The following is a 21,532-nucleotide window of genomic DNA, read 5'->3' on the forward strand; positions in this document are numbered from 1 at the left end:
GCTGCCCTTAATTGTTAATTTCTGTAGTTTTTTTGTTCGGGTGGTAGAAGAAGAAAGGTATATTCATACCTGCTGGAAACACACACTCACCTGGTCATAGTACTTATTGATGTATTTGTACAATTCATGTAGAGCCACCAGGGAATTGAGGTCACCTGAGTAATTCTGTTTATAAGAGAAGAAATTAGACAAAACTGCGAGACACCTAACAATTGTCCTGTCAAATTCTGTGTCCTCACAACTCATTAAGAAAGCAACAGGAAAGAGAATTCACCAACAGTTGCTAGCAATGTATTTCTTGCCCTGAATCCTTGACTACCCCCTCTTCTCTCCAGTGCTTGCTGGGCAGACCCTCACCCTCCCTGTGGTGCAGAGCAGCCACTAGGCACAGTCAGTGTGTCTGAGCAGAACTGCACACTCAGCTGGAATATCTCATCTTTGCATTAATAACTCTCTCCTGGATACAGAGGTGAGGGGCCAGGTGACTTCTGAAACACTTTTATTTACCCGTGACAGCTCAGCCAGGGCAGAGTTCATCTCCTGGTCACTGGCAGAGATGGTCTGACGAATGTCTGCGTAGTACCTAGACAGGGGCACACAGGAATTAATGCATGGTCCCTCCTCCTCACTGCTGAAACTACAACTCCTCACATCCACCACTTACCTTTCCACCATCTGCTTGTAGCGAGGAATGTCCCGGGCATAAAGCAGCTTATTGATTGGAGAGTCCTTGAACATCCAAAACCAGAATTGGTTACGAAAAGCTCCTTTTATTGTGCTGTGGACTAACCTCAGCAGGTAACACCATCACTTCTATTTTCTGCCATTCGTTTGGGATCAGGAATTTTTTGTCCTCTGCATGGAGAGGCACTTCAAATAGCAACCTCTCTTCTAGTAATGCAGTCTGAGGTACCCTGAGATGTGCTGATGAAGGCACCCTGGGATCCCTAGTCCAGCCTTCCCCCTGGAGCTGGGTGATCACCAGTATGAGATCACACTGGCTATGGCTTTGCACAGCTGATGCCTGATGTGCTCCAGAGATCCACCCACCCCATCTCTGGTGACCTGTGCAGGACTGTTCCACGCTCAGCACAGGGTGACTAGTGATGGTGGAAAGCCTTTCTAATGGCCAGTCTGAATGTCCCAAGTTGCATCCTGTGACTCTCACTGTCTGCCACAGTCAACTGGAGTTTAGCTCTGTCCCCCAAGTAGCTTTATTTACAGCTGCAAGCTGTAAATAAAGAGCACTTCTCAACAATTTCTTGTTGCTCAATAAAATCTAATCCTCTCTCCTCTCTTCCCAGGAGCCCTCATTCCTCTCCAGCTGCACATGGAAAGCAGGGGGAGCCTAGCCTGCTGTCCCCATGGTGCTATGTAAACATTATTACCTTCCTAAGGCAGCACTGCTCAACTCTGTGTGCCAACCATGGTCCCTTCTCCCTCTGTACTCACCCGCCCTAACTTGTGGTCAGCTATTGTACAGGAGTCCATGAAGGTCTGTGCAATGACCAGCAGCACAGCGTCCACGTTATCCGACGTCTGAACATCAAAAACAAACTGCGGGTTCTTGATGATGTTGATCCAGAACCGCAGGGGGAGGCTGTAGAGAGGACAGAAGGGCAAAAGGGCATCAGCAGAAGTAGCAGCCACAGTGTTGAAAGATATGCTACACATTACTGATCTCTCTGCTCTGCCCTCCCAGAAAAACCAGCTCTTCACTCTATGGTCTGCTGCCCTGCACTTGAATTTTACTCCTCCCCAGTAGGCAGAGGTGGCTGTCACTTTGCAAGCTCTAAGCAAGTCAGCCTCCTCCAGGGCCCTCAGGAACACCCTACCTGTTTGTCTTCCAGATGTGGATGGTCTCAGGGTCTGTGATCCCATAGTGTATGGCCTGCTCATCTAACAGGTCAAAGAAGTATTTGACTGCCAGAGGAACAGGGCGGTTGGTACTGAGGATCACCTGGAACAAGTCATCCACAAACTTCTGCAGAGTGCCCTGTGGAAAATCAAACAGGACAGGGTCAGCACAGACAGAGGAGAGTAGAGAGCCTGGGCCTCAAAGATGAGAGCTCACCCTCGTCTTGTCAGTGACAGCCCCTCACCCATCCAAGGGTACTCCACCCCACTGAAGGGAGCAGCAACAAAGGAGAAAGGAGGCCCCTGTGGTGTGTGGAACAGAGGCCAGGGAGAACCTCGTCAACAAAGCAAAATGTAGAGGAGACTCAAATGTCCTCAAAGTCACTGCAGGTACTGCTTCATCTTCACACACACCCCTGCAATCTGCTGGGAGATATGAAGGAAGGCAAGATCCCAAGCACAACACAATCTGTGCTTCCTTTCACCTTCATTGAGAGCAGACGTGTCAGATAGATCTCTGGGATTGCCTTGGCCCGCTCCCGGTCTCTTAAGCTCCCACGCCGATGCTTGGGAAGCTCTGGCTCTTCTGTTGGTTTTACCAGGTGCCAAAGTTTGATCCCACCTTCATCTGCATCCTCCAGCATTGGTGTTTCTAAATCAAGCAATTGTTTACAGATGAGTGTTGGCTCTCTCACAGTAGACCTTGGCCAGGTGAGGCCAAGAAAGAAAGATTTCCCAATATAACAGAAACACAAATGGGAAGGCATCTCTGGAGGCCTCTATCCAGCCTTCTGCAGAGTACAACCATTGCCAACTATACAGCAGGTTGCCTTTGCTCACCCAAAACCTTCAAGGTCTTGGAAACCTACCCACACAGGGATCCCCCCATTACTCCAGTGGTCTGTTTCAGGGTCAAACCACCCTTTTGCTGAAGAAGTTTTGTTCCATATCCAATCTGAATCTCTTAAGCTGTAGCCTGTGGCTATTATCCCTCATGCCACAGGAATATCCATGGAGCTCTTCACTCTGCCAGGCAGTAAGGAAACTGCCTGACATCCCATCATCCCTCTCAGCACATGAAGGCATAAAGATTTCTGCAAGTTGCAGACTGTGGTCAGCCCCAGAGAGTCAGACAACTGTGCTTGTTCTGCATTTTCACACCTAGCCCAGCCTTCCTCTGTTCTCACACTTTTGCTTTTCTCTGACCTCAGCTGACCAAGCTTTCACATATCCTGACAATCCTATGAGGCTCCAAGGCATGTGTCAGCCTTCTGTATCAGCACAAAGCTGGGGCTACAGCAAGAGACTCAAGTGCTTTGAAGTAATTTTATGAGAACAAGACATCAAACTCACTTTCTCCTGGGATGTAATCCTGATTTTCCCTGTGGATGTGCTTGGTCAGGCGTGGGACAAGTGCTACTGTTGCTCCATCAGGCACCTGCACACAAGCAAAACAATATTCAAAGCAAAGGGCATGTTTCTCATCAGTATAATAGTCAAGTGCTTGTAGAGCACAACAGGCTGTACCATCACTAGGAATAGAGACAGAAACAGGGATTTGGAGGCACCACCACTGTCTTTCCTGAGGGTGAGAAAATCTTGTCTGTACCAATTAAAGAACAAATGTTCAAAGCACAATGAAGATAATACTCAGGGACTGAGGTCATTCAGATCTAGAACATGTTGCAACAAGGCACTAACATATTGCAAGATACAACACACTGGTGCAAAGTAATCAAAAAAATCCCTCTTTCCATGGTTAGAAGGTACTTGGCAGCTTAGTTCTAACTGATCTGGCCTGGAACAGGAACAGATCCAGCACATCACCTTCACTGCAGTATGAACTTGTGCCTATCCTTCCAAGCCCTACACATGCCCACATCTCAGGTGTGGGATAAGGACAGGGTTGTGTTTGAGGAAGTCAGGCTGCAGCCACAGCACTGACTTAATTTGAATATGCTCTGCATGAAAGGTCCAACCTTTTGACAGTGGTCCACCAGGAGCCAGAGCTACAAACAGAGCCTGACAGTGTGTAGAAGGATGAGAGGGGAGATAAGGCAATGGCAGACTGAGTTCTGACCTTGTAATGCTGAAGAGTGTTCAGACGTTTCCAAGTTCCTTGAACAACAGATGTCACATCCTCGTCGGACAGTATCAGATGACCTGCCAGCCCTGATCTCCACTCTACAGCCATTGAAACACAGAAAAGGAAAGGATTAACTGCTCACTCAAGGCATCATCTGCATCAACCTGGCTGACCTCATTAAACACCCTCTGGTCCTCGTCAGCTTTTACCTGTGCTATTTCACAGACAACATAACCTGAGCAAGTGATGCTGAGTCCTGCAGTCACAGGACAGACCCCTCTGAGCACAGGGACAGGTGGCATCATGGCCTCCCATGTTCCTACAAATTCTGTCAGATTGTGACTCTTCAAGCACATAGTTCAAACCACAAACATGCACCCACAGCTCTTCTCAGCTACTATTTCCTTCTCATCCCTAAATGTCACAATTATTCATCAACAGAATTAAGAAGATGGAAAACTGAGTGTTTTCTCTCCCAATATAAGTTCTACCATTCATTAGCTACCACAGGCAAAATCCTCCCTGACATATATTATTAAGAGCTGCCATTGACTTCACTGCCAGGAAGTGCCAGTCTATGCCCACAGCATCTTTGCACTGCACTCAAATCCTCCTCCTCTCCTACACGTTTTCCAGACTTTTTTCCCATATCCCTTTGCCCAAGCCATTGCTGTGGTCTGAGTCTGGCAAAGAACACCATGAAGTGAAAGAGGGTGAACCCAACTGCTTCCTTCCCACCCCTGCCTCTTTCTGTTACCCTGTTGTGCCCAGCCAGAGTGGTCAGTGGTTCTGCACACTCAGCCCAGGATGACAAATGCCACATGTGCCAGAGTGCTGTGCACAGACAGTGAACCACCATTCCTTCACTTCCTCACTGGGTTTTGTCACCAAAGAGCTCTGCTCACCGAGGTCCAGGGTGTCTGGGTCTGGCCGGTGACAGTATGGCGTCCCCTTATAGATCTGATCTAGGATTTTCTCTTTCACTTGCGTTATGGTGTCACAGTCCAGCACTTTTGCAGAAATCCCTTGAGAGTCTTCTGCCCCTCCTGCACCAACTCCTGCTTGTGTCAAAGCATTTAAGGTCTGGGGAAGAAAAGGTCACAGCTACTCAGCTGATAAGATTACATCCGACACATTTACACCTTTGATGGCTGGCATTCAGGCAAGTTAACAGCTAGTCCTTTCACTGGGAGATTCAGAAAAGAAAACATCACTGATGTTAAACACCTCAGTCTTGTGTTCTTAGCCTTGTGTCAAGAGCTGGAAGCTAGCTCTAGAGCACTGGGCAGGAGCTTCGATGTGCCATCAGCAACGTCACCCCTTTATTTCTAGACACAGCACAGCATGTACATCAGATGAGTGTGGTGAAGGCTCCCATCAGCCTGGGGCAAAAGTGCCTGATTTAGCAGAGCTCTTCATTATCTATGCACTTGTGCTGCTGGAACAAACCTGGCTCCCAGGAGACAGTGGCAGGATGTGCTGCACTTGTGCTGTGGTTATGGCAGCAGAGACATTCAGCCCTGCTGTAGAAAAGAGGACAGAAGATTTGGTGCTTACCAGAGTGCGGTACTCCAGGTCCTCTCGCAGAAGGCGGTTGTCGTTCAGGGTATATTTGGCTTTCCCTGTCACCCAGTCAACTGGCCCTTTGTCCACCTGGTGTTTGATTCCTCGAAACAGCATGTAAAGGGGCTCCCCAACAGAATCCTGGCATGAAAAGGAAGGAGAGAAATTCAGCTTGCTCCTCCCAGCAGAGCCCCAGGCATGGAAACAAGGATATCAAGCAGGACTGAGGATACAGCAGCTGAGCCACAGTAGGCAAAGACAAAGCCTGTGCCAACAGCTCTTGCTCCGTGCACAGGAAAAGTGCACTGTCCAGCTACCAGAGAGATGCACATGACCAAGGCATTGTTCTGCCTCTGTGTCACTAATCTGAGAGAATCCTTGCTGCCTCCCCAGCCCTCTAGAAAAGGAATTACACCAGCATCTGTCCTCTTGTGCACAGACCAGCCTGAGTCCTGTGTATTTCAAAATAAAGGAGCTACACTGAGGCCTCCATGACCTGGTGACACATCCTGGAAACAAGTGGTATTGATACTGATTTAAGAATCCCTGTTCCCAGTGAGCAGCCCAGCCCTTATTTCTCACCCTGAAATACAAGGTGACCCTGGCACTATTTCAGCTATGAGTGAGGCACAAAGCAAAAAGCTGGGCCTGTCATCCCTCTTTCGGCCCCTCTACATTACAACGGGACAAAGAGCTCACCCTCACAAAGGCGTACAGGCAGATGGACATCCAGTTGGTCAACAGCTTCTCTACCACTGTTTCTGTCCTGAAAGAGAGCATCAGGTTGGTCACAGGAATATGGTGCAGAACCGGGGGAGATTTGGAGGCAAAGATCACTCCCTTTGGAAGAAGGGTACACTAAGTCATGATACAGAATGGAGAGGGGAAAAAAAAGCCCTTTGAGAGCAGCACAGTTGATGCTTTTTACACTGCTGATTGGAAACACTTGTCAGCCTGAAGGAGGCACCAAATTACAGAACTGGAGAGACAAGAAGCAGGGAACAGTGGAAAGACCCTGGTAGGTCTCAAACAAGGGAAATGTGTTCAGATCAGAAGGATGAACCAGATAAGAGACTACTGGGGATCTCAACAGGGATATATCTCAGTTTAGCTTCCAAACATGGCATGGCTGTGAACCCAGTGACCTCTAAATAGCAAAATGGGATTACAAGACTTGGCAGAGCCTCTCAGCATTGGCCAGCCAAGCAAAAAGGCTCTGTCCCTCTACCCTCAGGTAGCTGCCAGTGGGACCATGGCTGGCTCACTCACCTCCGCAGCATCAGCTTGGGGTTCTTGGCCACATACTGCTCCACAAGGTCATTCAGGAGTGTTTTGAGGATGTCAGTGAAGTACTCCAGCTTCCCATGCAGCGACACCGTGAGCAGCGATGCCACATAGGCCCGGTCTCTCGGAGAGAAAGTGCGCTGGATCTCCAGAGTGTGGATGAACTGGTGAGGAGAGAGAAAAACCAGTGTGTGAATCTGCTGAAAACAAAGCAGTCACAGCTGCTGGCTCTTAGAAGAAGTGCAGAGAACTATTAAGGAATGAACCTTAACAGACACTGTTCACCTCCTGCTGCCAGTGCTGTGGCTCTGACCCCACAGCAGGCCGCCGGCAGAGAGAGGGACATTACCTTTGTGAGGAAGAGTTTGCTGTTGAGGAGGTTGGAGAGCTGGACCAAGCCCTGCTCCACTGTTTGCCGTCGGCACTCAGGGATGTCAAGGTCCCTTTGCAGTGGGGACTCACGGTGGCCCGGAAAGAAAATGCGTTCTGCATAGGACTTGTAGTCCAGGAAGGGAATCCCTGTGCCCACAAGGTCACTTGTGAGGTCCATCATCTCAGTCATCAGGTCTAAGGGAAAGGAAAATGCCCATGAGGATGACACAACTGACATGATCTCAACTGATGATGCAGAGCATGAGGTAAGTGGAGGAACCAGGGCCAGCAGCATGGGATTGAGAAAGAGGAAGGATGTTTCCTCTCAGGAAGAGGCATATTGGGGTCTCATTGCTAGAACATTTAAAGCTAGACTAGGCATGCTAGAGAAATAGCATGAGGACTGTCATCAGGAGCTGGTTTCCAATTTTATAAAGAGGAAGCCACTATTCAGCACACATCTGTGGTTACTGGCATTACCTACAGCAAAGATAGAATATTAGAGATCTGCTCCTCACTCCTTCACACATTAATTGGGGACTACAGTCTCAGTCACCTGCAGGGTTTCAGAGCCCCAGGTCTCTCACAGTTGTAAAGATCTGAAGTGCAAAGTTCATAAGCTTAGAACATGGGCTGTAATTCAACTTGCCCTACACAAAGACTGGGCTAGTGGTTGTCCTTAAGATCCCTCCAAGAGTGCTGTCTCGACTTTAGCTCTTCATCTGAGTCTGGAGGATGAAGTGGAGAATGAGAGAGGTCTGTATAAATCACTGTGCCCTGAATTAAAGAATTAAAAAAGGAAGAATTTGGCTCTATGTTTCTATGCACTGGCACAGGATAAATTATTGCCTGCTCTGAGCTATGCAGACAAGTACACAGGAATGGGAAGAGAGGTAGGGTTGAGAGTGGTTCTCCAAGTTTCCCAGAAGATACAAAAACCCAGGAGCTCAATGACTGACCTGTGAATTCCTTTTTGCATCTGTCCCGAACACTTGTTTCCAGATTTTCCAGCTGGATTTGAACTTTCTTGTAATCCCTCAGAGCCTGTTTGCTCTTCCTCCTGCAATAAGAAGCAAAATTGTTCCTGGTGGCACTAGCCCAGGGACTGTCCTTGCCAACTGCTGTGTTGCTGCCAAAGACTCAAGGGCAGTTAGTACTGAGGCAATTTCTACAGAGCATCATCTTTGCAGGACACCACACAGTGTTCCATAAACTAGATGTGTCTCTTGAAGCACCCATGAGATTCTGAATGAACCACAGTACAGACTTTGACTAGCAATGCAACATGCCTCCTGCATCCAACATCACCAGGGGCTCAGAATTTGGCACAAAATAAAGAAAACGGTAACCTTGTTTAGGTCCAGGATGTACACACTTGGTGACACCCAATGAAAAACACTGAGAGGAACTTAAAGGCCTCATCCTTGCCAGAACTTCTTACCTGTATATGAAGACAATGACCAGAACAATCAGTGCCACAAAGGATGCACCCACACCCAAACCAATCTGTGCCTCCAGCGGGAAGGTGAGCTGGCTCTCCGTGTCATACTGCACTCGGCCCAGGAGGAAGTTCAGGTTTCCCATCTGCACCTGTAAGAAGAAAGCATTTGCCATGATGATTCCATTCCTCTGTGCAGGAATGAAATACAAAGCCACAGGGCTTCTCCAGAATGAGCACAGGGGGCACACAGCCCCCCAGAAGAGCTGTCCCACAGCACATAGCCCAGCTATACTGTTTACTTTCAGGCAACTTTAGCCTTCAGGAGCAGAATTTGACAACAAGACCAGTTCCCTGACACCCCTGTTACCTCCCCTGTCCCTCAGCAGGGCTTGTACCTTTCCTAACTTCACATCCCACTCCCACTTCTTGCACATGCTTCAAGAAATAAGCAGGTTGCTGGCAGAGCTGCAGATTCCCTACCGTGAACTCTGGGAGCAGGTCCGTGCCCTCCCGCTTGGTGCGGTGCCGCGGGGCCGGCTGCTCCGACGGGGGCTCGCAGTAGAGGTGATTCCTTGTTAGTGTCTTCACCACACAGATGCCTTCCCCAATCATAGCCATAACTTCATCCTTGGAAATAGCCAGATCTAGATTTTCCCCCTGAAATACATTTGGACAACACATGAGATCAGTGAAAAAACAACTATGTACTGCCATGGCTTCAGAGAAGATGGAGGAGGAGACCAATGCCATGAGATGAAAGCAGCCTTTTTTTCTTTTTTATTTAGGCTCACACATGAATAGGCCACAGGAGTTAAGTTTGTAAGCTAAAAAATTCAGTTGCATATGATTTAGATTTAGCTTTAGGACCTGTAGCACGCTGCATAAGTACAGTTATAAATAGCCTGTCCTCTTAAGGCTCTTCAGTGAAACCCAGCTAAGCTTAGCTCTTCACTCTGTATATTTAAAAAGGTAATCTCATGTCAGTTAACCTGCACACTCAGCTGAGTCAATCAATGCCTTTCAAAGGTGTAACATATCTGTGCTATTTCTCTTATTTGCTTTAATTTTGGAAGATTAAGACTTTTTCTTTTTTAAATAAAACCATGCTGACTGATGTTAATTACATTTTTATGCTTTAATGCTTTCTAAGCCCAGAGCCCTGTCAGGGTATCCCAACAGGTTGACAGATCAATCTCCTTGTCTTTTAAAGTTCTCTTCCAGTTTTCTCAAACTGCCCTACATCTCCAAGATGCATTCAACTCCAATGGCAGTGGTCTAGGCATTTCTATGCTCTTACCTCCTCACAGTTTTTTACCCATATGCAAAAAGAGAGCATGTGGAGAATTTGCACCGACAGCTGCAGCCATTACTTTCTTTAAGAGTACCGGACTGAAAAGTACCTTTTCATACAAATGAAATACCTCAACATTTTTTTCTTTCATGTACAGTAAAAATAGAGTCACTGTGCTCTTCTGTATCATCTTTAATGAGTGATTTTCCTGCCTTCACTTCCCCACTGGCAGGATTCTTTTACTCATTAGCTACTTCTAGAGGAAACTGAAGTAGTTATGATAGAGTCAGCAGCTGAGAATAGGATGTGGGGATAATGTAGTACTAATCTCTCATATACAAACAGTTTATTAGGATTAAATAAAACCCAAAAAACAAACCACAGAAGTTTCCACAAACCCTGTGAAGCCCTAGCTATGATTTATGGACTCAAGAGGTTTTTTTGATGCACTCTTTTCCCTCCCCTTATGTACCGTTTCTCACAGGCCAAAGCAGATGTGCTGTGACAGGTTGTAACCTGTCAAATGCTTTAAAAACTTTGGATGCTGCACGACACCAACTTAAAACTTCATACAAGGAGCATTAATTCCAGCTGGTTTTTGTCTTACCTCCACAGAGATGACACTTCCTGGCTTGTGACGATATGGCTTGGCAGGGTCCTCAGCATTCAATGGTTTTAGGATGGGGTTGACTTCATAAGAGAAAGGCATGGGATGCAGTGAGTTGAAATCAAAGCTCAGATTATCCAGAATAAATTCCAGTTTGATACGGGCACTCCTCAACAGCAGGTTAATGGCTGGAGTTTTGCACAGGATCAGGTAGGAAGAGTTAACGAGACATGGTTCTTCAAACTAAGTGGAAAAGGCAAAAAAAAGTGTCAGTAATGGAACACCAATGCTTCTCCTGCAGCTTGGCAACACTTTCCACCCCAAACAATCTGGGGCCAGTCTGCATTCTTCTAATCTGGAGAAATGCCAGAAGAACCCTGCTTAACTGTAATGGGGAAAAATCCAAGATCTAAGGAATTCCCCATGTTCCTCTAAAGGAAAGCTTTCATAGCACTGGTTTTGTTGGAAGGTCTCAGCAGTGGTAATCAGCTCTGACATTCCCCTGGCAGCAAATTCTGGAGAGAGACCAGCTTTAGATTTCCCTGCTCTGAGAGAATAGGACCAAACATCTTCAATGCAAGGCTGTTTTCCCAGTCTGAATGCTTCTGTGAAAGTGTTCCCATGCCTGGTTGGATATGTTTTATACATTTGGTCAAAGTATTAGAGTTTTTATTTTTTTCTGCCTTACAGCCACAAATCTTTCCTAAGAACATTGATTAAACCAGCTGTTATTGATGCATGTGCATCAGGAGCACTTTTATGTACAGGAAGCCCTTCATCATTTGCACTAATAATGCAAATCCTTCTTGTACTTGGGCTGCTAAACCACCCTCTTCCTCTGCAAATTCTGCTGCATGCTCTGTGACCTTGGTGAACACATCAATACCTCTGTAATGACCCATCTCAGCAGACTGGCAGCAGGAGAGCAGAAAATAATTGTGGTGCTGGTAACTGTGCTGCCTGGTTTTGTATGTCAAGTGAAAGACATCCCAGGAGCTAGAGGGACAGACTGAAATATGCAAAAGGAAGAATCTGAAGCACAGACACACTGAGCCACACAAACTCTCTGGCTCAGATGTAGATTCCTTTATCTCCACACTGCTGCATTGCTATTTCTGTCCCACATCATAATCCTGCACATCTCTAGGCAGAGGCAGACCCAGCCCATGGAAATGTTTGTGGAAATGCTTAACCTTTCAGCCTGGCAGAGAACACTTCCATGGGCCCAGACTGTTGGTACAATCCAAGCGGACAACAGCAAGTGGTGGAAGGAAAAAAGCCCTAGGGACAGAAAGTCCACCTCTTCAGAGATGGAACATCAACCCTTGTGCACCCACACCCCCACAGAGTGCTGTGCTACCTGCTGGATGCTGCACAGAGAGCCCTCAGGACACTCAGAGTCTGGGACGATCCTCCGCCATCGCCCCACTCCTCGGCGCCGGCGTTCAGATGGAGAAACTGTAACTCGGATCTTTGGTTTCTGTACAACATCCAGGTTGTATCCATGAACTCTGAGCACTCTCCCTCCACTGAAAGACAAAAGTAGCTGATCTGACTCACCTGTTATTCCTTAGCTCAATTTTGTCCACGCTCCCATCCTTCTGTTTATGCTCATTCTGACAAGCCTGGCTTCACCCCAAAGTGCTACTCAAGAGAGATGACATTGGTGCTGCAGCCCCAGCACACTGCCCAGGGAAAGGGACACTCATTCTTTTTACCTGAGGAAGCTTTTAGGTGGTTCTGCAAAAGTGATGTTGGGATCCAGAGTATATCTAAAGAGGGATCCTTCCAATCTCCGCTCTTGCTCCCCGTATCTGATAGTGACTGGGAGTTCTGTGGACACATTGCTGGGACTTGTCTGGCATGCCAGCTGATCCTCTGTCATCTCAGAGAGGCTTGGAGAGACAAGAACAACAAGGGATTAACACAGCCACTGCAGAGACAGATTTTATAGTACTGTGCCTTTCTCTTTGCAGAGAGTCTGCAAACCTCTTCTGCTATTTTCCTAAATCTCATGCTAAAAGCTCTTGTGCCTTATCTGTGCAAGTAAGAATTGCTGGGCAGCTGTTGGGAGCAGCACACAGACAAAAGGCAGGTACAGTCACTGTTCAGACTGAAGGGACTGGACACATGTTACCAAGGCATGTGCACCTTCTCACCAGCAGTGAGGTGAGGCAGGTTTATGTGTTCCAGGGTGCAAGGAAACAAGCAGCTCTTGGGATCAGGCTGCAGGAGCTAACTGCAGATCCCCACCAGGAAAAGCAGAGTGTCAGGGGGGTTACAGTCCTGTCAAGGGACAAGTAGAACAGAGGTGTGCAGCCCTGCTCATATCCAGGGAAGGTGGGCCAGAATCTAAGATGGTTGAGGTTGCTGCCATGACCCTCACAGGGAAGATCCCCTGAAATACAGAGGAGAGCAGAGCTCCAGCTGCTCCAGGCAGCATCACACCCTGGGAGGCTCTAGGAAGGACTCAGGACATTGCACAGCCAGCATACTGGCAAGTTATGATCTTACATTTGACAAGGGAGGTCTCCAAGCAGGACACTGATCTCATTAGGATGCCCAGTCAGCAGCTTCGAGCCTAGAAGGGTAAGGCAGGTTCCTCCTGCTTTGGGACCCTGAGTTGGAACAATGGATTTCAGCTCTGGATTCTAGAAGAGGGAAGAAAAAAAAAAGAAAAAAAGAAAAGGGAAGTGAGTGACAAGGACCTCAAAAGACAAGACAATGAAAGAAAACAGCAGAATGTGTTCAGTAGCCTACAATGCTCTGAAAATAGAAACTACAGATCCAAACCACAGGCAGGCCTCAGCTACACTCCAACAGCTACTTTACTGAGCAGAGGAGGGATCAATAACACCAGCAAGAACCACGAATCAAGGACCTTTCCACACAGTGCCAAAGGCATATGGATGCTGCAAACAGCAGAGCTGTGAGCCTCACACACCACCCCGAGGACTACAGCCCAAAGGGATTGCTCAGGTCAGTAACTGGATTAATAACTCAGGTTAGGAAAAACAAGGTAGCAAATAAATTGCCTGTTTGCCTAGCAGATGAGGAGATTAACAGCAGGGAGCCCTAAGAATTTTTGTTGAGACCTGTGCTGCAACAAGGAAAACCATAGTACCACTGAGGAGCTGCAGCAAAATTGAGAGAAACCGGGCAGAGTAACACAAATAAATCACTGCTGACAAACAAAAAGCAAGATCCATGAAGTAAGAAGGAGGAAGAAGATTAAAGGATAAAAAGCAAACATGTACACCATTGCTAGTCTCTAAATAGCATCCAGGTGATAACCAAAAGAAGAGCAACAAGCATAATCTAGTACATAAAATGGTTCTATCAACCCAAAAACAGAAGAAATTAAGACTTGTCAAAATCTCTTGTAAATTGCACAGAAAGGAAGAAAAAGAAGCAATTGTATTTAAAAGTTATCTATGTATTATTTCATAGTTGCTGGCTTTAAGATATCAAAAAGTTATCAGAAATGTGTTTAAAAATGATAGGAAACATTTCTCCACACAATGCACAGGAATTTTGGATTTACTGCCACCAGCTGCTGAAGGTCAGAAGACAAAAGCATGTTCAAATAGCAATTTCCATATTAACAAAAGAAAAGTCAGAAGTCTTTGTAAGATGTTAAGCCATCAGTAAAAAAAAATCTTCAAGTTGGAAACATAGAGGAAAAATACAGAGTCTCTAAGTATTTGACAGCTACCATTGTTAAAAGAAATAAAATCACTAGACTACAAGATCTTTAGCATTACCAGTACAGCTATTCTTATAACCTAAAGGGGGGTGAGGGAGAAACAAACCAAACCAAACAACAAAAAATTCCAGTACACCACACAACACAAGCAGCAGAAAAATCAGATAAAAATACCAGCAGCAAGTGCCTGGTAGAGTCCTGTAAGTTCATGCAATAAACAGGCATTTAGCAGAGATGCTGGGAAAACAGGGGAGATATTATAGTTATGTTACCTGATAGGTGAAAACATGACCAGAAACCCCACGACCTCCTCCAGGCACTTCCACCACAATATGCCCAAACCTCTCTGTCCAGCTGCCGCCGGTGACGCACACGATGCTGCAGGACAATCCAAGATCAAAGTCACACCAGGGGGGAGCAGGGGAGCTGCATCCACTGCAGCATGTCCTAAAAACATCTAGCAACCACAGTTCTCTTCTTCCAGCCTTATCTGATGCTCAGAATACGCAACCAAATGTTGAGAAATACCTCTAAAAAAGCTGGGTTAGGTGCAGCAGAAAAAAAGCAGGGCCCAGTTCCAAACAGGCCCATCCTATCTGAAATTATTCTTTCTGGGAGAGACAGGATGAATCCCACTGCATCACAGATACACAAAGAGTCCAATAACTCTTCTATATTCCAGAGTTGATCAAAATCAGTTGCATCTGGAGGGACCTCTGGCCAGCAGTGGTCAATCCACACATTAGTGCTGTGTCTGATGCAGGAGAAGACTCAAGACCTGGGTTTAGCTGTCACTGGTCTTCAGCCAGTGGCCTCTGCAACCAGCCAGATCCCCTGATCTGCACTAGCCATTCCTCCCAGCCCTTTTTCCAGACATAATTTGCTATGGGAGATGCTGACAAGATGAAAAGTCAAACTGTAGTTAGAACAGAGCAGCAAGGAGTCCCATGTTACAGCACTCATTTGCTAACAGAAAAGCTAATCTGCAGCAGACTTCCCAGCCCTCCTGCATGGCAGGAGATTAATTTTGTCTGGGCCTTGCTCAGGAGTGGGTTCCAGGTTCACAGCTATATCCCCTCAACTAAAGAGGCTGAGGAATTTGAACTCAGGCAGTGCAGTCCAAACCAAGACCCTGTGATGCCAGGCGATTTACAGATACAGAACACAGACAGTGCTAACCCCAGAAAGATTAAGCTCTAATTCTAGGATGAAAACAGAAAGCAGATGGATCCAGACAAACAAATTGCACAGACAGGACAACACTGCTCAACACAGCAAGCCATTCCCAGCAGGATCTTACCTGGCTCCTAGAGGAAAGGGTGCTACAACTACTGCTACCATGGAATGGAAAAACATCTTTGTGATAGCTCTGATAAGAGTTTACCCACAACTGCCCTCCTCTTCTGCTGCCGGTTGTTTGGTTTCTCTCCCTCCCTTGTCCAAAGCTCCCATGTACCTGCCCTGCCACGGGCCAACTACACAAATGTCCTTTTCTCCTTGCTTCCTAGTTATCTCCCATTCATACCTCTTAGCACCTAACTATTGCTTTATTATTTTGTTCTGCCCTGGCCAGACACACCAGCTGCACAATTCACTATCACTGACACGAGCCAGATTCAGGTGGATAGGTCTTTCTGCTTCTCATCCTTCTCCTTGCCACTACTTTTACAAGCACTGTGTGACCTGTCAGGCATTCCTGGCCACCAGAACAGTGGCACTGGGCCCACCAGGACTTCCTCATCTGTCCCTGGCAGAGAGGATCTTTTCTTTGAGTTTGTTCCTGGGGTGAAGTCTTGCTAGCAAGGGAAGACTGACAGTCAAGGGGTGTGCCTTCAAACACGTGTTCCCATCCTCACCCTGTGATAAGATGGTTAGGTTATTTCCCTATCTATAACTGACACTTGCACAAACCATGCATTTTGCTTTATTGAAATCTCCTGTGGCTGAGTGAGACACCCAGAAATTGCAGGGTTCTGAGCCCACAGCTCCATGCTGTCTGGGCAGCGTGGCAGGAACACAGTATCACTGTTTGGCTGTCACCTTGTACACACCCTTATCTTTCCAGGGTCACTGCCTGAGCAAGTGCTCACACAGTGACCTTACTCAGGGCACTTCCTGGGAATGGGCAGGGCTCAACACCTCTACAGCAAAGGCAAAGACATCTCAGGCTGGGTCAGCAGCCAAGGGAAAAGCCAGCGCCTGCCTCTGGGAGGAGGTTTCACAGATACTCTACCTGCTAGAGATCTCATACTCTTGAGCATCTACGGCACAGGGAATTCCTGCAACAGTGACAGTTTCTGCAATGTCTTGATGTTTCTGCCCGAGGTTTGAGCCAGTGATGGTGATTCTAGTGCCACCCTCCACTGGTCCAGACAGGGGGTACACCTGCAAAGACATCCGCGCACGTGTAAATGTCACAGTATCTCAGACCTCCACAGTCTGGTGACTGATCTACAGCACAGGGCCCTTCAGCTGCACTGGTGCAAACTCTGCCTGCTCAGGTCACTGCTGTTGACTCCTTTTACTGGCTTGGACTAGGCCCAGGATGCAGCCTCATCAGAAGAAAGGCCATAAAGAACATCACAGTTGGAGCCTTCTTCCCCGTACCTCGCTGATGCCAGCAGTTCCCCACCCAGAGGTGATAATCCATTTAGAAGGCAAAGACTGCCCTACTTTGCCTTCCCATCAACATGCTGACCACTCCACAGGGCATTTCTGCTGAAGAGTGGGAATGCACAAGCCAATACATGTTACTAGTATTGAAGCAGCAAGCACCATTCCCCCCTCAGCATCAGGATGACAATGAATTGCATGCTGCACAAATGTCAAAGCTCTGTCCCTGAGCAGCATCCAAGGTAAACTAAGACAAGATGCAGCACATGGATGTTGTGTGCCACTGAAGGGAGGACAAGCTGACAGCAAAAGGGACACATGGCTACAGACACTTGTCATGTGGCAGTTAGCAAGAAACATTTAAAATAAACAGACAAAAAATAATTAATTCCAGTAACCTGTCATGCCTTTCCCATCATCGCTGTGCTGTTGTAATTAGGTTTTACCCTTCTCTGCCCCAGGCTTAGTTGGGCCAACCTGTTTCAGGGTCTGGCTCAGGACAGTTGGAGGATCCATCCTGTGGACCATTTCCCAGCTCCTGAATGATTCTGGTGTGCCAGTTTCAGCTGAGATACAAATTAATCATTCCCCACTGTTCTCTATTAGCAAACTGCAAGCCCAGCAACAACAGTCTAGAATCCTCACAACACTGAGGGACTCCAATTGAATTTGCTCTTCAGAAGGTCAATAAATTAATGAGCTGCACTGTTTGCACTCTGAGTTCACAGCCCTTGATTTCCACTGCAGAAGGGAGCCCTCCTTGCCCTGTGTGCAGTACACCAGTGAGCAAATTACTCACAGAGTGAATGAGAGGTGCTGGACACAGGTCTTCAATTTCTTCTTTGCAAGAGCCCCTGAAGATACAGCTGGGGTTGTCACCTCCACACCACACACAGTTGTACTTTGAGTCAGCTGTTTGGCAGCGGCTACAATCAGTGTGTCCCACAGAGCAGTTGTAAAAGGTCACTGCAAAGGAGAAAAATTCAGAGATACCTGCAAATATCCCCACAGGGCACAGCACAACCCAGCAACCTGGTGTCTTTTACAGACCCCACTCCTCCTCCTGCCCCCTTGACAAGTGACAGAAGTGCAGCTTTGTTTTCCTTAGTTTTGTGATAGGACTACCACAAGTATAAAAAGCCTCATTTGGGGATTTCTCAGTTCCCTTCCACCTCATCTGCTGTGTTGTTACTGGGAAGGTGTTGCACTCCTACCATGAAGATCTGCAGCACTGTCCACGCGAAGGTGTCGTCGCCTCTGTACAAACACCACAGCATTGAATTCGAGTTGAGGTGCTGTGTAACTGTACTGCAAAGACAAAGATCATCAAGAGGACTTAACAGAGGCAAAACCAAATCAGCTGAATAGGCAAGAAGCACCATCATCCATACTGAAAAGTGCACAGCACAAACAGCCTACAGGGAACTTCCATGCATATAGACAAGGCAGTGTTAGTTGGGGCAGTGGCAGCACTGGCTTGTCCTCATGGTTCACAGTCACAATTCTGCTCTAGAAAGAGTAGCAGGTTTTGGCTCACTAAGATGAACACAGAAAACCAAGTCTGTACTCACAACAATACTTATCTAACTTCCTAACTGCATTTCTAAGTGGCCAATTCCTATCTACAGCCACCTGCTCAGAAAGCTGCTCAAGCTGGCATTTATGTAATTTCAGTAGAGCTGACAATGTAGGATCACAATTGGTCTGCAGGGCTTGTGCACAAGAGCCTGTGTTGTTCTTCTCCCTTAACTATATGAGTTTGTAAACTAGAAATAATATCTCTGCTTGCAAATCTTGTCTTACATAAAATTCACACAGCATCCAGAAGTGTACATGTCTGTTTTAGTCTTCCCTGATAATTTCACAATCCACAGGCTTGCTTCTATCACCAAGGCCAAAATCAGTACTAACAACATTTTTCTTCTCACAAAAGAACAATTATCACAGGAGCCATGATGCAGAGAATGGCAAACAACAGTGCCTCAAGCTAAAGCAGGAGTGGCACCATGCTGGCCAGTTCAGAGACAGCACCATCCCCTGCTACACCTAGTGCAGCAACAGGTCATGTGGCTCAGACTGCACAATCTTCCTGAGGCTGAATGTACCAGTACTGGCAGGCAACAGCATCATAGCTGAGGGCCCCAGAGTGCTAAATGTTCTACAAATACTTTTGCAAAATATGCTCTTTTCTCCAGAGGCTGCCTTCCATCCTACTCTCTTGCTGAGCAAAACCAGCACCTGTGTGAACTGTGAAATGGCACAGCACTCACCTGGTTCATCTGGCAGGTGATATAACAGAGGGATTTGTTTGTTTCTTCTCCTTCCACATAAGCTTCCATCACCACTGTCCTCCCCTCTAAATTCAAGACACACTCATAGTCCCACTGCTGGTCCTGCAGGAGGAGACACATGGCACCATTCCTCAGTGACACAGAGCTTTGGGCTGCACAGGTGTCGTCCTGCCTCTCCAGTTCAGCACCTTTCCCCAGCCCACCAAGCCAGCAGCATGCTCCTCTTGATCCCCTCATTATGCCAACTCTATGCTATATTCAAGGGCTCTCTATGCTGTGACTGCCTCCATGTATGAAGGGCAAACCAACAGAAAACACCTAGAAGGGAGCGTGTGTGTCACTGTGTGGAGAAGGTAGCACAGAGGGAGAAATAAAAAAAACCAAACAGTGGGACTGTGAAGTTATGCCAGTACATCCCTCTGAAACACTAGCTTGGAGATGAAGAATAGAGTACACAGATTAGGGCAGAACATGTAAAAACCAGTAAGAGTGTATTTCTCCTCCCTGTTTCTTTCCTGTAAACCTTCCACTGAATTGCTTAGATGCCTCCTGTAAAAAAGCTAGATATGCATCTCTCTGGAACCAGCTCTGCTCCTCTGAGCAGTGCAGTATGTCAGGTTTAATGTATAAAGTAACAATTAGACTGTGGGCTGCATGTTCTAAGTTTTTTTTTGTCAAAGGTTACTAAATCATCTTCTGTCTTGAGAAGCAAGACAATTTTTATCAGAGGCACACCCAAGAAACAGCTGTCAAGGATGCTTTTCCCCACTGCAGAAGTTTCAGGTATGGCAGGAATAGCCACATTAACATGAGCATGCCAGAAAGGAAAGGGAACAGATGACTTGTCTTTAGCTTATGGAGAAACAAACAAACAGGATGGATTCAGCAGAAAGTTATTCCAAGAACTACCATCTGCAGTGCAGCACAGGTGCAATTTAATCCAAATACATGCAGATCTTCTCCAGCAGGTTGGTGCACACCTGTACTTTCCCTTTCTCTGGGTGACCTTCTACACACGAATACATTCAGCTATGAAATTCTTCATGCACAGAAATAGGTTATTCCTCTAGGAGGAACCTAGGCAGAGTCACACCTGTATCTTACACATATTTTTAGCAGCCCAGTGGCCAGGTTGTTCAAACAGTGCCCTGCATTAATGCAATTTCTTGATGGTGATGGCATTGAGCCGACTACCTGATAGAGGTGGAAGTTCTTTCCCAGCAGGGTTATCTTCCTCGCCACATTGACTGGAAACAACGAAGATCCTTGGATTCCCTGCACACAGGGACATGCATTTGGACCCCAGCTAGGTTCTTCACTCTGAAAAAAAAACCACAGGACACAACCCCTCCTGTGTGCTGAAATACTAGATTGGCAATCTGTAAGAATACTTCAAAGAGGGACTACTGTGAAGAGTTACTTCAAAGAGTTAGACTGTGAATTACAAAAGGCCAGTAACTTACCTCCTCCCAAAACTCAGGGGCATCGTACTGATAATCGAGGTCAGGGTGAAGGATCCTGGGAAAGTCAGGGACATCCCTCTCTGAAGAATCACCATCACCCGACAGAAGAGTGGAAGCAGAGAAAAGAGATGTGTCATTCTCAGCCTGCAGCAAATCCATCCAGTCCTCTGTGTCCTGGAGCTCCGTGCCTTCCTCCAGCAGCCATTGTGGGGGAGCTGATGTTGGGAGCCCTGAAACAGGGAGCTCAGTTCCTGGCAATCCAGGAGCATCATCAGAGACAACAGGGCTCCCTGGCACCTGGCTGGGGGTCTGGGGAGATGAGATGGCAGATGTCAGTGCCTCTGTGGTAGGAAAAGGACTTGGAGGCCACTTGAAACTCGTGACATGAGGGGAAGGTGTTACAGCTGCCGCTGGAGATGTGTGCAGAGGGCTACCCACGAGGGTGGTGGGTGGGTCTGTGTGCCGGGCCTCCTGGGCTGTGGCTGGCCCTTCAGTGGGCAAGGCTATGTGATCCATGTTTTTCGATGGGCTGGAGAGGACAGATGCAGCAGGAGAAGTTGTCTCTGGCACAGTGACAGGTTTGTCTGCTGGCGGTGGCAGCGGGGACTCCGTGGCAGCCTGCAGAGAGGCAGCTTCGGTGGGGAGGGGCAGGCGGGTGTAGCCGGGGCTCTGCGCCGGCGTGGTCTCCGAGGCTGCTGAGGGCGTGACGTGGACGGGCTCCGTGTGGGGCACAGTGCTCGGGCCCACATGCACAGGGGTGGTGACAGGCTTTGTGGCCATGGTGGGGGCTGCGGTGGAGGACTTGGTGAGGGGAGCAGCTGAAGAGGGATACACACTCGAGGTTGGGATCTGAGTCTAGAAAGAAACAACACTGTGAGATGAGAAGAGGGAAAGAAATGAAACAATAAAACCCAAGCAGAAAAACATTCTGTATGACTTCCCCCAGACAAGATGCTGT

The 21,532-nt window shown here is 47.3% G+C and overlaps 1 protein-coding gene across 1 annotated transcript in view; it reads right to left on the reverse strand.

Annotated features, from left to right (window-relative positions):
• Positions 1-21,532, reverse strand: part of PLXNB1 (plexin B1) — a 55,303-nt gene that overhangs the window by 3,925 nt on the left and 29,846 nt on the right. Inside the window, exons 10-36 of the mRNA XM_041426021.1 lie at positions 20,575-21,429; positions 20,306-20,431; positions 19,091-19,213; positions 18,035-18,128; positions 17,620-17,786; positions 16,441-16,592; positions 14,480-14,585; positions 13,016-13,152; positions 12,220-12,396; positions 11,862-12,030; positions 10,502-10,744; positions 9,084-9,260; positions 8,604-8,752; positions 8,122-8,222; positions 7,140-7,357; positions 6,776-6,954; positions 6,206-6,272; positions 5,501-5,647; positions 4,849-5,026; positions 3,938-4,041; positions 3,211-3,295; positions 2,343-2,509; positions 1,836-1,996; positions 1,453-1,600; positions 665-729; positions 508-583; positions 91-165 (exon numbers count right to left, since the gene is read on the reverse strand). Of these exons, the coding sequence (XP_041281955.1) occupies positions 91-165; positions 508-583; positions 665-729; positions 1,453-1,600; positions 1,836-1,996; positions 2,343-2,509; positions 3,211-3,295; positions 3,938-4,041; positions 4,849-5,026; positions 5,501-5,647; positions 6,206-6,272; positions 6,776-6,954; positions 7,140-7,357; positions 8,122-8,222; positions 8,604-8,752; positions 9,084-9,260; positions 10,502-10,744; positions 11,862-12,030; positions 12,220-12,396; positions 13,016-13,152; positions 14,480-14,585; positions 16,441-16,592; positions 17,620-17,786; positions 18,035-18,128; positions 19,091-19,213; positions 20,306-20,431; positions 20,575-21,429 (4,446 nt within the window). The remainder of the gene's footprint in view (positions 1-90; positions 166-507; positions 584-664; positions 730-1,452; positions 1,601-1,835; positions 1,997-2,342; positions 2,510-3,210; positions 3,296-3,937; positions 4,042-4,848; positions 5,027-5,500; positions 5,648-6,205; positions 6,273-6,775; positions 6,955-7,139; positions 7,358-8,121; positions 8,223-8,603; positions 8,753-9,083; positions 9,261-10,501; positions 10,745-11,861; positions 12,031-12,219; positions 12,397-13,015; positions 13,153-14,479; positions 14,586-16,440; positions 16,593-17,619; positions 17,787-18,034; positions 18,129-19,090; positions 19,214-20,305; positions 20,432-20,574; positions 21,430-21,532) is intronic.

Source organism: Onychostruthus taczanowskii, unplaced genomic scaffold (assembly GCF_017590055.1).
Source record: "Onychostruthus taczanowskii isolate IOZ18803 unplaced genomic scaffold, ASM1759005v1 scaffold9, whole genome shotgun sequence".
NCBI lineage: Eukaryota > Metazoa > Chordata > Aves > Passeriformes > Passeridae > Onychostruthus > Onychostruthus taczanowskii.